The sequence below is a fragment of the Formica exsecta genome, unplaced genomic scaffold (genome assembly GCF_003651465.1).
Source record: "Formica exsecta isolate Colony F162 unplaced genomic scaffold, ASM365146v1 scaffold314, whole genome shotgun sequence".
NCBI lineage: Eukaryota > Metazoa > Arthropoda > Insecta > Hymenoptera > Formicidae > Formica > Formica exsecta.
Window position 1 is genome coordinate 388574 of NW_021850397.1, and position 16392 is coordinate 404965.

A 16392-nucleotide genomic window follows, 5' to 3' on the forward strand; every position below is an offset into this window, starting at 1 on the left:
TTTTTAAACAGACGCGTGCATTGTATTCACGCGTTTCTTACAGAGAAATTTTTACTTTTAGACTGGATTGCAATATCTTTATTTATATGATATATAGAGCAAAAATAAACACGCTCTCGTAATGTAAAACGAGCTTTAACTTATTGGGAACTAGAAATTGGTCTAGCTAAAATCCAATAATCGGAAGATATTCTGAACTAAACAGCTCGGATATAGATAGACTATGATTTGGCGCGAGACATTATTATGTCTTTCATAATACGTGCTTTTAGCGATAAATTGCGATGGGTGTATCATGGGCTTTAATTCAAGTGATTTAACGTTCGATAAGAGAGAGAGAGAGAAAGAGCGAAACATATATATAGTATAATATATTGTTTTCCCGCACACGCAAATTTATTTATACACAGGCATATGTTCCTGCGTGCGTTTGAGCATTACGGATATATATTGCGATACTGTTACTTAACAGTTGTTGTTACATGATTAAGAGATTATATGAAAAGGAGAGGAAATAAAGAGAGTTAACGATACATTATTGATTTCCTTCACCTGATTGGATTTTATTGGGATTCGATGCCCCGTTGATCATTAATAACGATGACTAATCTAACACAAGTTATAGAGCCAAGTGTTGCTGAATATATTTTGATAAATTGTATTAATTGTATGAATATTAAAACTGTTCATGTTTTTTTTTTTTCTTTTTTAAGAAGGTACGTTTGTTATATAAATAAAGTTTGTTCGATATTCACACGTTCAAATTATTGTTGCGCAACTTTTGTCGCGCGTTTAATCGATATAAAATTGTCTTTCGTTACTCAATGAATCTTTTGTTCGAATCAATTTCCTGTTTTCCCGCGGCGTATACTCTTCAACGATTGTCACAACGATCGCGTTATTTAAGTTTCACGATCACATTCGCGTAACGTGGAGATACATACAGGCAACAATGGAGTCACGCACAAGAATGTTGTCTTACAACATGTCATCGTTATCATCACTTTTTAAATCATCTAGAAGAAAAAATAAGAATATCGTTTAGCAATTATGTATTTAATGAGTTTTTTTTCTAATTAAATCCATAATATTTAATTATTAATATACACATTAATGTTATATTTACAATTCTATAATAATCATATTTTTTTATTTAAAAATTACAAAGAATGGATATATCCATTAGAATTATTCTGTGCTATATCGGGTCTTTTCGGCATTTCCCGTGGCATTCACGGTGACCAGGGATAGAGGATCGGCGAAAGCCCGGTTCTCTCATGTTTCGTAAGAAATGTGTCAATATTGACGCGCCAGCATCCTGTAAGGCGAGAACGATTTCCTGGTTAAAAACGATTCGCGGCCACCGTGTCACCGCACTGATCTCCGCGCCGTGTCCGAGGTACGATTATATGGATTTGTCGCGATGTGAATGTAAGGTGGATTCTTCCAAATGTATATTATGAAGCTATCGTGCGCGAATAAAATTGGAGAATTTATATTATTCATGAGAGAGAGAACGAAGAGATATCTAATAATTTGTGGAAATTTGTGTGCAGTTAAATGATATTAATACGACGACGAATTTCAAAAGTCTCTTGAGGTAAGTAAACTTTGTCCTGAGATAACTATGTTATTATTTTTATGTAATATATCTCGTGAGAGGAGATGCATAGTTAGCGCTAAATGCTAAAGGCTTTCGTTAAATTCATTCTCATCTACTGTTTTCTCAAACTGACCGTTCGATCGGCATTCAATCGGCATTCTTCGTGTCGGACAAGTCGAGACTCGAGAATATCAGGCCTTTGTGCCGATTCATAAACATGCCGACAGTGTTATTACTTTATCACAGAATACGTTTGATTACATATGCCCGATCGTGATAAGTCGTGGTATCGCCGCGATAAAGGAAAGCCTTTACAGTATCAAGAGTGAGTCTCTTTCGCGCGAATTAAATAGAAAAAAAGAGAATTGATGAAATTGATTCATGAAATTGAACCTCCCGTTCTGTTAATTTTCGACATAGCAAAAAAAATATTATGTTAAAAGAAATTTGCAAATTCTCTTTCAATTTCTCTCGTAATCGAGTTATAGTTAATTGTATAATATGTAATTTATAATTTTTGATGTAAAAAATAGTATATATATGGATACTCGAATCACAGACGGTATGTCAAAAACAATTTTTGATTGATTAGTGATGATTTTTTTGTCACAGAGGCGACAAGCTGTCGCGCGCGAGGCTTGTTCCGAAGGTTCCGGTAAAACGATAAAAATGTTATATAAGCGCACCGGTGTGTCTTGGTCGCACGTGATGTATCGACTTGTGTGCATCTTACGTGAATTAAACAAGAGCTGTCAATTAGGATCGCGGTACGACCGTTTATTTGCAACCGTGTGTACACGTATGTGTGCGTTTCGAAAAGAATATGTCGCTAATTGAAATTAAGTAATCGAAATTATCACTTTGTTAACGTGATATCCATTACTGTCCATTACTTTCAGAGTCCATTACTTCTAGAGATCTGCAAAGTGACCCACGTGATTCACAAAGTGAAATATTGTGAATATATTTCATGACCGGATGATAATTGAGCGATCTCTTTGTGGTGATTGGTGATCCTCGCGTGGTAGCAGCATTCTTGAATCATTTCTTCGCTTAATTTGAATTTATATTTTCCCGTGTTTGTGCGGGGAGCAAGACATGTATGCGCAAGTCCCTTAGAAAGCGTAACTACGATTACAGACGCTGGCATAGGTCTACATTTCGCGCTAATTGAGACACCGCGTACAATTATGAGCCGTCTGTAAAACAACCTGTTGACCGCTGGGATATCGCAGGTGCGTCGTGTTACCACCCAAGTCTCAACTGGAGTTAATTACCGCACAGATTACCTTAATTATTGGCGAGCTAATAACTAGCCGACCTGAGTCGAATCTTTCCATCGTCGACCTCGGAAGCTATCCGATATGCTTCCTTCCTTTGCTTGATGATGTTCCTGCCTCTGATTTCAGTCGTCATTCGTCCTCTCCGTCTCTTTCCGCCAATTTTTTTTCGCGTCCCGCCCTACAAAACTCTGTAGCTGCTTGTTCTGCAATTAGCATGTGACTGCTCGCTTCGGTTTAAGTAAAGGTGTTTCGCAGAGTCCACCTCATTTGCACGGCCTACTTCCATCGAGATCTCTGGTACTGCGTTCTTCCTCGCTTATCAATGCTATACATTGTTTCGGTGCGGAAAAAGATGATGTTTCTAGAAATATAATCGTAAAAATATTTTTCTATTAATAATGCAATATCATATTCCATTTTGTTCGCGAGGTATTATATTCGCAGAAATATCTAAATTCTACGTCTCTGGGTAACAATTTTACGAAATGTCACTTTGAAGATCGCAAACTGTATTCATCTTATCTTTGGCATATTATTTACATTATATCATTTGTAGATTTGATATACTTGATCTTTATTATTTCTTCCTAATAACGATGCGTCATGTTTAAGAGAAAGAGAGAGGGAGAGATAAAAATTTAACGACACGAGCGATACGCGCGAAACACCTCGTAAAGCCTAAAAATAGGCCGAAAATCTTTCACGCGCGACGTCTTTTCATTTTCTCGTTCCGCGACGAAAATTCGCGCGCGAAAACTCATTGACCCTCGAACTTTTCCAATTAAAATCGTAGCCGAGAGAAATATACACTGTACGTATATTTATATCTCTGACATATACAACGGACATACAACTCGTCGACATATAGCCGCCGAATATTCCGAACCGGATGGAAGGTGCGTTCCATCGCGAGCGTATTGCGTTTGCGTGTCCGCGCATACGTGTTTTGCGTACGAATTAATTGTTCCTCCATTGGAGCGCTTTTTTTGCTTTGTTTCCTCACTCGGTGAATACGGCGCCGACGACGACGATAGCGGCTGTTGTCATTGTTTGCCGTGGCGATGACTTTCTCCGCAACGGCTTCTCGGCGTGCCTATTAATCGTCTACTCTAACGCCCGGGGCAAAGTTTACTCTCCGATGTACAATTAAAGAGATTATGCCCAAACCGTGTTTTAACAAAATGGAATTTACAGTTGTCAAACTGCGTTCTTCTTGAAGATGACGATCTCGAAGTGATTTCGTTCTGATGGTTTCTACGACGTGAGTAGAATTGACATAATAAAAGACACTGTAAAATTTAAAATTTATTGATAAAAATTACGGTCCACGCAGTATATAAACAATTTATATGAAGCTACTTGATGCAAGATAGAAATTCCTGATTTTCGAATGTTTCTCTCTCTCTCTGTCTGTCTCTTTCTATTTTAATTAATAAAACAGAATAAATTTATATGTATATAATAATAATTTGATATATCTACGAAAATTTATTTCAGCGAGGAAGTTTGTATACAATTATCAATTACCCCAGAGAATGTAATATTATTGTTTAGACATAATCTTCATTGTGGATTGAAATACGGATAGAACACGAGCATGCATTCAGACTCTGATGTCTGATCGCGCGTCAATAAAACGTGTCTCTTTAACATACGCGCGATTAGAGTTACGGTATATATCATGCGGTTAAACCGCACACGGGAACGCTGAACTTAAAGCTTGTGCAACGCAGGGTGCCGGATTTGTACAGCTGTTGGATAGCAACGGGTATTTTTGCTACCTGAGATGAAGAGGGCACATAACAGTACCTCGCAAAAAGTACATTAAAATATTTTTATTTCCTATGAATATTAAAAAGATTTTTCTCGTTAAATCACGTGAAAATTTGTCGCAGAATTTGAGATAAAATTCAGCTAATCATTCTAGTCAAATTTTCATCTATAAAAAACAGTGTAGATTGACTTTTATCGTGCGTGATCTACTATGTACTCGAAAGATTAACGTAAGCCTAAGAAATTTCAGACATTCACCGTTGCGTAAAAAGTAGCTTTTGGAAATATATCGTACTCAAATTCGATTAGTTACGACGTAAATAAATTCGTTACATTCCTAATCGCGATGCGCGAGGAATGATCAATGAGCGATACAATGCCTCGTGGCAAATCACCGATACTATAGCTACGTAGGTGCGTACCGATATCAGGCAAGGATTTCTATTTGAGACCCGAAGAAAAAGACACATATCTTATCGGATGGTCAGAGAATTCACACGTGATAATACCTTTTAGTTTACAAATATCTTTTTATATTAATTTTGCAATATTTTTGTCCCGAAAAATTAAAATTCTTTTTAATAAGTAATTTATGATCAAGGATTGTGAAAACGGTTATGATAATTTTGATTATTTCGCGGTTCTTCGAATAACCGATATATAAACTTGGTTCACTTCTCCGTGCCATAAACATGAGAAAAATGGACTCTACGCCAATCGTCACTATCGTCGCGAACAAGCATAAAGATCGCATCAAAATCCAAACCCACCGCGAAACCACATACCGACTTTAATATCTCCGTTTATGATGCCATGATGGAATGATAATGACGTCGGTCTAGAAGATGCGCGCAAAATAAGCACGAATGCCCGCCTATGTACACAATGAATATATATGATGTCATATCGATCGGTGCTCTCGGTATTTGTTACACGGGTTACGCGTGATCGGCATGAAAAGATACTCGTCGAACGATTTGGTCGGCCAGTTCTTTGCCATATCCGGTCACCGGGAGCCACACACGATTCCTTCGGAGGTGCGCGAGTACGCCTGGTACCGGAAGTCACGAAGAACATTAGGATCCTGCGAACGTGCGTAGCGTGATATGTGTACATGTATGTGTATATGGATGAGATTTTCATTCTAGCGGGGACCGCTTTTTGGGCGCGCGCTTCCGGTTGAAAGCTCCATCGACACTAAAATTATCGAATTATAATCACGCAAGATTTCTCAGACATTGTGATCAAAGTAAATCATCTTTGTTAAAATGCGTCAGTTAATCTCGAATATCGTTGAATAAAAATTCATTTTTATTTTTTTTGAATTTACCGATCATCATTATTTACAGCTAAATTAATCATAATTAATTATAAATTAATTAATTATGAATGATTAATATAAAATATTGAGATTAATTATTTTAAATTATTTAATTTATAATTTAATTGAATTCTTTCATCAACGATATACGTATAAACTGTGCTTCTGATCGCTTAAAAGTCTACCTTGTTATTCTTATATACGGAGAATAATAGAAAGAGCGATGATTCGCGATGAAGAACGAAGAGTGAAAAGAGGCCGGTTCGAAACGACTTGACTCCAGCCAATGAAGTAGGAAGGTAAAAGACTTCAATCCCCCTCTCAAAGGTGCCGATGCACACAGGTACACGCACGTCCTCATGTCTGTGTCTTCGAAGGTACGACGCCCACGCTATCAGTTCTTTGGCGAACCTCCAACCTCGTGCAGGTACAGGTGCCTTCGGGATTGAATGTCGGAGCCGGCTCCTTCATGTCATTCCCGCCATTGCCCGATTTCGAATTCTTCAGTATCTAAAAAGAAAAATTCTTGTTGAAACATTGCGATCCTCGGTTTGAAAATGCTTTGTTGGATTTATTAAAACTATTTTCTTTTCTTTTCTCTCTTTTTTTGAAATTTTTAGGGAGGTGATAAGATTGGTGAACGATCGGAAACTTTGGATGGATATCGTCTGGATATCGTTGATTAATCAAGTTGTAAGTACGAGGATTAATAATCAAGATTCTTTCTTTTTAGATGAATATAAATAATACATTCGATTTTTTAATATTGAAATATTTTATGATACAAAAATTTCGCGTCTCTCGCAGGTGTAATGTAAATTTGTGTTTTCTTTTATTAGATTATATTTTATTGATTGTAACATTTTTTGAATTGAATTATTCGCATTTTACTAAACACATGTGTTTTTGAGCAGGACAAAATATATATATATATCTTATCTTGAAATCTCTTATTGTTGCATTCCACACAAATCTGATGAAAATAGAAAAGTTATGTGTAAAATTTATTCAGTAATGAAAAGTAAGAAAGAATCTAATAATCTCACCAACATTTATAAAGCATCTTTTATATTTTACGCAGTTGTATTTAATATATAGTGATCTTTTTTTCTTATTTAACTGGACGTTTAGGAGGCAAGATGTCGGCATAGCTGATATTGTTTGAAATTCGGCTGTGTCACATCCAGCCAACCAAACGGCCAGACGACAACGTGAGTTTTTATACAAAATTGATAACATAGTATTATCAAAAATCCAACTTTGATATTACTTTCTTTGAAAAATTATATCGTCTAGGTTGGAGAAATCTTTCTATCACAGTGACTCACGAAAAATTGATCGGTGTTTCGAAAATTTCAAAAAATTATTCGGGAATTTATTATTTTAGAAATATATACATTTATGTGTATATATTTCTTAATATATGTATATATTCTTAAGACAAACTATATAAAAATCTCTTTTGATGTGCTTATCTCTCACTTTTTTTTCTATGTATCGTTTTGTTCTCGTTTTGCATTATTATAATCTTTCATAAAATTATTAAGATATTTTAACAATTTCGTGAGTAACTATATGTATCAATAATTGTTTAGATACATACCAAATTATTCAACCCAATTCATATTTTCCACTTTTTTATTTATTTTCTCTTCAACGCGCACATCATACACACAAAGTATATTTACTATATCTACTATATCGTTAGAGCAAACAAAAACTCCACGGATAAATTTGACGTTTGACAATCTTCTTTAAGTTTTCGACAGATGTCGTATAAGTCGCTGTTTAAGCGGAGGGGGAAAGAAAGAGAATCTTGAAGAACAGAAGAATAGTTACGGAAGGTGCACTTGAGAGGAGTGGATTAATTTTTACAGGTTATTGAAATGATTATCTGCAATTTTTTTATCAAATAGTCTTTTTCTTTCGACTTTTAAAAGTACATTGTAACATAATTATTTCTTGCACATCATTTTGTTAAATCATATATATTATTCTTCAGTATCTTCCCCTTATACAAAATAAATTCATGATCACTATTAATTTATCCTGTATTATTTTTAGTTGCTTAAAAAGGAGTTGTACCCGAGCATAATGCTAAATAATGATAACAATAAACAACTTTGATTCGCGGACTAAAGAAAAAAACCGCGCGGCACCGTTTGAAATTCCCTATGCGCCGTACATTCTTATCAGAGAGAAACCCCCCAGCATAGGTCTCAGTCTCTGTCGCCTGCCAACCCTCGGCCAGTCGATATCAGACGTCGGCGCAGCTGGCCAAGTGTCACGATATCGCAGAGCTTGTCGCCGGTTTTTATCACGCGTCGCGTGTGTCGAGGCGTGTCGCAAAATCCTACTGTTCTGTCTACATAGATCTCGATATATCCTAATTCGGACAGTGGATAATCCTCGTCTCCCGTCAAGATCCTCGTCGGAAAAACGAAACACGCCACCATCCGCCCGTTTCCGTCTGTCGCGCGATAATCGATTAGAGAATCTCTTCTATAATTCATCCCCCACGTAGGTCAAGTTCTACGAGAGCTCTCGTCTCTCTCTCTCTCTCTTCCTATTCTTTTACTTTTTCTACTGCTCGAATCCCGAAGTTTCAGTTATTAAAAGTGAATCGCGAATGTGCAAAGTGTCAGAATATCAAAGGATAGCTTTGAATGAATTGGAAAGAAGGAACGATCAAGGAAAATATTTTATAATACGAGCAAAATTAACGCGGAAAATATTGAATTTTCTAGGCAAATATTATCGTAAGTAAAATTAAAAAGAGATTATTTACGGTCAGGGATCATTTTTAGATACTAAAATCCAATGAACTAAACAATATTGAAAGCGAGTAAAAACATTACGTTGATTAAAAACATGCCGCGAGGCCATTACAAGAAGCAAATAAAAATGTCTCTGACATTAACATACATAATTTTGCATTCGCGGTCTGTATAAACACGACCTTCTCCGAGCCTGACTTTTATTATTATTCGCTCGATGCCAATAGAATTACGGTTCAATGTCAACACGATAGTATATCAGCGTTGAATGTGCGTGACGAGAAAATACAATAGAAAAATTTGCGCTATTCATTCTTTTCGCTATGATTCTTGTGATTTCTTTTATGGACGGAATGAAATGCTTTTCTATTAACACGGAAGGGGACAGTGGAAACGAGACACGCAATGTATCATCGGTATGTGCGAGGACGCGACTGTACCTCTCACTATTGATGCAAGTGCAATAAATATTTGAACACGCGCACATATATAGAAACACCGGCTTCTCGAGTTGACATATCGTCGATACGTCTCGCTTCCGTGTTTCTTTCTTCTGCTCGAAATTTAAAGAATATATGTATTATTCCGATATTCGGAGTATTTCAGATACACACTTTAATAGTCGATAATGGATTGTTTAATAAATCTGGAATTGATTGATTTTCTCGTAAAAAAAAAATTTAGAAAAAGTTTATAAATTTATGTTTTGTTTTGTAGATATATTTTCGACAGCAAGAAAATATAATTTGCGAAAGTATATTTTATGCGAAAATATATTTATTTATAAGGAGCCCATGAAATATTTCGCGTGTAATTAGGACATATTAATTAATCGATAAGAATAACCGGTTATTATGCGCGAGAAAATTTATATGTAATTGGCGCGCGAACGGATGACTAAGCACTAGTCGCTTAATTAACAGGGTATTATTAATGCGATTATAATGTGTTACAGATATGTTTTTTTCTTTCGTCATTATGCGTTGTCGTATCCTTTGAGTGCGACATGCAATAAGAATTTCAAAATACACGTAACTCTAGGAAAGATACACTCGCGATAAAAGAGATGCAGTTACGCGATTAATTATAGGCTGATGAAGAATATTCAGTCATCGCGAATGTATGAATTATAAATGGAATGAATGACATTAAAGTATAACCGGATGATTTACTTATCGTTAGACGGCTAAATTGCAATGTGAATTACTATGTCGACGTAAACTCGTAAAATTTGCATATTTGCGTATTTATCGCAAATACGCTCAAATACTTGGAATCTATCGTGTATGTAGCTCTTTTTAAACTAGTTTTAAGGACCCAGCGTATAATATTAATTTTCAAGGCTTTTGAATTTTTTGTTGTAGTTTTCTTATACTATTGTTCCTTCTTATTTTATTCCTAACCGTTTGATAGCAAATTGACGTGTATTGATGAACTTTTTTCAGTTTGCAAAATTTATTTTAACGGTGACTTAACAAAAAATGTATGCGATAAACTATTGAAACTAAACGCGTCTACTACAAACAAAATTACTTTTTTCCTCTCTCACCTCGGTATCTTATCGAGTTCAGGGCCGCATTCGTAATTGTGTCGCGACATCTTTCTATCCAGACGGTCGTGTCGAGTTACCATGACGTTAGAAACCCTTTTAAATCTCTTGGATTTTAAATCGCACGTAAATAGGAGCAGATGGTTTTAGACGGCTTCAAGCGAAAGAATATCTTCCTGCAAATGTAAATTTTCGATACTTTAGTGTGATTGGAATATAATTTTATTATTCTAATATCAATGCCGACGATTTAAGAAGGAACAGGATGGAATAACTACATCAAAAGTTCATAAATCTGATACATTTCGAAATTCATGAATTTGGCTTTGCGCATACATAAAGCAGCTTTTAGCCTTTTAAAATTTAAAATTAATATTATTAATATAAAATATAAAATTAATATTAATTAAAATAATTAATTTGAGTTAAAGTAAAAATACAAAATTTTTATTCTACAGGGCAAATATTTCCTTTAACTCGCAAATTAATTATTAAACTTATATTTTAAAATGCTAAAGATACTTTATGTGTGCGCAGTGTCTAATTCATAAATCTTAAAATGTATTAGATTTATTAACTTTTGATGTAGCTGATCCGTTCAGTTCCTTCTTAAATGTCACGATAGTGCTATCGTCTCGCATTTAAATGATACATTCTTAATCGCGAAATAGAAATAAAACGTACAATTGCGGCTTGCAATAAAACATAATATGTATTAATAATTCATCACGAACTTGCTCTTATCTAATTAATTTCTAAAGTTAATTTCGATACCTTTTTGGGACCATAATTTTCTCTTTCTTTAGACGTAACGGCAATTTGCGCTGTGGATATATAACTTTGTTTAAGACAAAAAACAAAATAAGTGTTTTTCACAATAAAATAAATAGTCAAGGTAGATCGTCAAATCATTAAGTAAACAATTAATAAATTTTATTGAGGTACCGACAGTAGACGATATGTTCAGCGTGGCGATTAAAAATTAACAAACATTTCATATCCGTGTTTATTGAACGATTCTACAAGAATATTGTAAAAAAAAGAACCTTGAATAAATTAACGTTCCGTTACGATTGCTCTTATCAGTTGGCTCTGTCTGCCTTTTCGTCGAGCAATTTCAACGCTGTTATTCTCTTACTTAAAGACATAATAGTCGTCCGTGCACACCGGCAAGATCCTACCACGTGTCACGTGTGTTTAATTTAGAACCAGCTTTCCAATCGCGTGCGCGACTTATCTGCTGTTGCTGGCAAAATATCAACCGGCTGATAAGAGACACTGTTTCAGCGAGGAATATGTCAGTGGGATGTTCGACACGTGAAATGTAATTGCTCCGCGTCCATGAAATTTAGAATAATCCGAAATCTGTATATAATTCCGGCAAGACAAGATTTCGTAGGACGACGTAATCATGTGAAGACGATCTATGTTCCAGTTGGTGACAATAGGAGCAATTAATGTAATATTTCTTCTTTTTTTTTTTTTCGTACGTCTGATTATGAAAGTGACTTCGCGCTGAAATTATGCCGGTTACAATCCCTATTTCAAACCGGTTTCTCTCTCTCGTTTTTTGAAGTTGTGATGTAAGAATTGGTGGTGCAGTTTGATGTATCGCGAAGTATATTGTTTAATCGCTTAATTACGCTTTAATGAAGCTTATTATAATCTGGCTTTTCAGATATAAATAACTAACGCGACTCTGCAGAGTACAATTGCAATATTTGGACATGTAAAGTAGCTTTGTGAAAGTTAATTAAAATTATATTTCTTGAGTCATTCGATCTTTCATCTTTTTTATGTTTATCGCTTTGTATGCAATTATACATCGAATTATATGACTGGTCTCTACCTAGCAATCCGCTTGATCATGCTATTAAATTGAGCGCTCTTATCAGAATATATTATCTTGAGGAATTATCTATCGCATGTATAATGTGTTTTATCTTCACCATTCACCGTGTTTTCCAACGACACTTGCGCTAACACTTGCGTTTCTCAAAAGCCATCGAAAGCAATTTTCACGGTTGCCTTCTATCGAAAACTTCGTCTTATGAATTTCGGCCGCGATATTGCTCAATCATTATATTACACATTTATTATTTGTCAACGATACAAATCACGATGCTATTCCTTCGCAAAGTATAATAAATTTTTGAAGCGGTAATCAACTCCAGTGAATGTATTCGTAGGTATGTGCCTCGTTTAAGATTCAGACAACGAAAACCCCAAATTAATTAAAGTGCATCGGCCGAAAAACTGCAAGTTTCGAGAGTGCTAAAGTCGGAGACGAAAATGTAGACTTATCGCGAGGTTTGTTAAGTCTTTTGATCAATTTCCGTGAGCAACTACGGGTTTGCTACATCGAGAAATTGACTCTCTACAAGCGTACATAGTACGGATAATCGAACAGCTGTTCGATGTTGACAATCTGGCGGAGATGATCGATCATGATCGAGGAATAATTCTCGGGGTACGCGGCGATCGTGCGATGTTTGGGAAACGCCAGAAGTGAAGTGTGCATACCTAGAAACGAGTCGCGCCAAAGATATTCCGAAAGATAGGCGGCCTGGTTTTACTTGAGATGGACTCGGTGGCAGTGACAGTCCCGCTTCGTCAGCCGATGAAGAAGATGAAGAAGCGGAAGGAGCTTGACGCTCTGGCACCAGCGCACGCTGTCTCTCGTCGGACTTCGGGGAAACGCAGCTCGCAGGTGATTAATCCAGATTAATTCTCGGAGACGTCAGCTCCGAGAAGAATGTATCTAGGAACGCCGAAACGTCGACAATCTCTGAATCTGCAAGCGATGACAAATAAATAAATAAAATGAGTTTTTTTCCGCGAATATAGATAACAAAAGATACATTTGATACTGGTATAAATATCGGTTTTAACAATAATCGCGAAACGCAAAATTATCTTTTCGAGTCCATTTATGTCAATGTTTGCATTGTAGCTCGAAATTGAGATAAAAGAATGAGTCACATAAGTATGGATAACAGAAGAGTTGGGGATATTCCGTTCTGTCTGACACAACGATCAATATTATTAAATATTATAAGAAGAAAGATAAAAAATACAAGTTATAAGAAATTGCAAATATAAAATGTTGCAAGTTACAGCATTATTTTCTTTCAATTGTTTGTTTTTCTTATCTTTCTCAGGAGTTGTTAACAGACAGCAGCGATGATCGTTCGGAATACTCCGGAATACTCCGAAATGTTTCTACCAGAGGCGGTCGTAAATGCAGGGGTAGAAGGGGTCGAGCTTGTCCTGGATTTCTCAAGGCTTGCAACGCCTTTTTGGCATGTGCCTCCGTATTAGCGACTGCTAGTTTAATATGGCTGTTCATCGACGTTCGTCAACAGCTTACTGCTCTGCGAACTGAGTTAGACCAAGGTACTGGTCTAACATTTGCAAAGATATACGTACGCTATATGTTCGTACTAATTTAAGCTACGCGGTAACATTGTGGAAGAAAAAATAAGTTTTGTATCTAATCAAACATGCAAATATACAAATAAACACGAGTTCAAACATTACTCGTGTATACACATTCTTACATCTCTGTATCTAATATATGAAAAATATTTCCCGTAAAAAAAATATTTTTAATTAGAACCTTTCACACATACACAAAGAATATTTATATTATGTTATTATAATGTCTCTCTCTCTCTCTCTAGTAATAATATATCTCTCTCTTGTACAATTTCAGTGATAGCAGGTAGCGAAGGTGTACCAGATGCTTTACAAAAATGCCATTCATTATCGAGGGATCTTCAGAATAACCAGACTATTATTTTCTCTAGACTATCTGATCTCAAGCAGCAAATAAATAATTATACGGTACAGGTAAAACCGCACAAGAGTAACGTCGATTAATTCGATTGTGATATTGGCCGAGAATGACTCATGCCCTTTTTCGGATCAATACTTTTGCAGCTGGCACATATTCAACAGGACTTACATAAAGTACAAGAGTATTTTCAAACCGCGCCCGAGATGGCCACCTTGCCGAAACGCTTAAATGAACTGTCAGCTAGCGTTGCAACATTCGGTAGTCAAATAAATGATCTAGGAGCTACGGTAAAAACTTTAAAAGAAACAAATGTGAGGATACAGGATGCACAAACCGCTATGCAACAAAACGTCGGCAGTATTAAGGTAAAAAAACGATATTAGAAGTGATAATTTTGGAAATATAAAAAATATTGACGAATTTTAGTTAATTTATTAAACATTTGTGTATTTTATAGCAATCTATGTTAGAATTATCGAATATCACTCAAAAGCCTCAAATTTTGAGCACCGACGAAACGCAAGTTAAAATTGATAAACTAAACTTTACAGTATCACATTTAATGAATAATTTAACGCATGTTAACAAAACTTTGTCGAGCAAATTGCAATGGGTTGCCGATGATCAAGACGAAGATCGCGTAAGTATGACATAATATAAATTTAATAACGTATCTGTATGCTTATATAAAACATATCGATCATATGTATATGTGTTTCATATGTGAAGAGAAAATTAGTCTCGCTTCAAGAAGCAACGGCGGCCATTAACACGACAGTGATATCTTTGCAAGGAGAATGCGTTAAAATCTCTGAACAAGCTTCCGTTTTAGCATCATTTCAACAATTAACAAAGAAGGTACGTATTAAACATTCTTAGAGACTCTACTATCGTAATTGTTACTAACATTAATTATGATTAATGCAGGTGAACGAGATACGCGCGACAGACGTAGAACTAATCGGTAAATTCAAGCAATTGGAACAATCATACAACGGATTAAAAAATTCCACTAGCATAATGTTCGCGACCGTGTCCGAGATACAGAATCAGCAACAAGTCAGCAAAATTAAGCTACCGGAGCCGTTAAACAGCGATATAACGACAGAAACGGATCGCAGCGCGACAGGTGCGATAAAGCCATATGTAAGATTTCGATTGTAAAATTTTCAATCATAGATTCATGGTTATGACGATTTTTTTCGGATCATTGTTCCTATTTACAGATGTAAACGATATTGCTCAGAAGAAGATTCTAAATGAAACGTGACAGAAGCACGCGTTCAGTGCGTACGTGAACATGAATAAATGAATAAAATATTTCTCGAAAAAATGCGCTCGAGAAAAAACTTTCACGTGGAGGGAAGTTATTTTATACACAATCTGATGAAGTTGTGTATATTTGTAAATACTAATAAATTAAGTGCGTTATATAATTTCATGTACATAGAAAGAAAGACTATTTATGATATCATACACGTGTCTCTCCAGTAGAATAATAATACAATGGTATTTGCAACTTATGTGTGATTGATGGAGACTGCGAGCGTTGGCCGTAGCCTGAGAGAGGCTATTTACGCCTAGCAATAATTACACAGCGTATTAAAAACATTACTGTTAATAGAACATTCTGTATTCGACCTAGATTCTCAGAGAATAACTAGATATGTCAATTCTTAAACAGCATTAAACACGATATAGCGAAAGAGGTATTTCAGAAATACCATGGAAAGTACAAAGTCGACAGCCGTCTAAAACATTCTCGGTTGTATAACGTCTAGCAAAAAAATATTCATATTTAAGTAACAATGAAACTACCAAGAGTTTTTCTACTCTTCTACGTTTTATAGAGAGAGTAGTACTATAAATTTTTTAGTAACTACTGTAAATTTTTTCAATTTTTCTGATACAATAGAATTCTTCAGATTGCAGAGAAAACAATATACAAGTGATTCAGGATGTTAATACGTATATAGATGCAACAATATTAAGTTAACAAATAACAAACAGCGTAATAAAGTGATAAAGGTGTAATAGTATTGTACATTCTAAGCGCATAGTTGATTAAACTTGCTTTAACTTGCTTTTCAAGATTGATAAAGCACATTGGCAGAATCGGTTTCCAATTTAGCACACTGTATTTAATTTAATGCACTATATATGCAATCATATGTATCGATTAAAACGTTAATCTTTCAACAACAAATAATTTTTACATAGTAGATGATATAGCAGTTTGATCAAATTTCTATATATAATTTATATAATTATATAACTATTTATAAAT

The 16392-nt window shown here is 35.3% G+C and overlaps 1 protein-coding gene and 1 long non-coding RNA gene across 5 annotated transcripts in view; one reads left to right on the forward strand and one right to left on the reverse strand.

Annotated features, from left to right (window-relative positions):
- Positions 1–1593: 1593 nt before the first annotated feature.
- The window catches only part of LOC115237950, a 16950-nt gene continuing 2151 nt past the window's right edge, over positions 1594–16392 (reverse strand). The window contains exons 2-5 of the long non-coding RNA XR_003884415.1: positions 12830–13100; positions 10307–10482; positions 6166–6490; positions 1594–3247 (exon numbers count right to left, since the gene is read on the reverse strand). This is a non-coding gene — a long non-coding RNA (uncharacterized LOC115237950). The remainder of the gene's footprint in view (positions 3248–6165; positions 6491–10306; positions 10483–12829; positions 13101–16392) is intronic.
- Positions 8032–16307, forward strand: LOC115237948. 4 transcript variants are annotated; one of them, XM_029811359.1, is made up of 8 exons: positions 12850–13016; positions 13468–13702; positions 14022–14158; positions 14249–14470; positions 14563–14745; positions 14835–14963; positions 15033–15251; positions 15332–16307. In XM_029811359.1, exons 1-8 carry the CDS (start codon positions 12888–12890, stop codon positions 15335–15337), a joined length of 1260 nt encoding a protein of 419 aa, XP_029667219.1. In that variant the 5' UTR covers positions 12850–12887; the 3' UTR covers positions 15338–16307. The 4 variants fall into 4 exon arrangements, with proteins under 4 accessions (XP_029667220.1, XP_029667219.1, XP_029667217.1 ...); XM_029811357.1 differs by having other exon boundaries at positions 15033–15234; XM_029811358.1 differs by having other exon boundaries at positions 14022–14152; positions 15033–15234.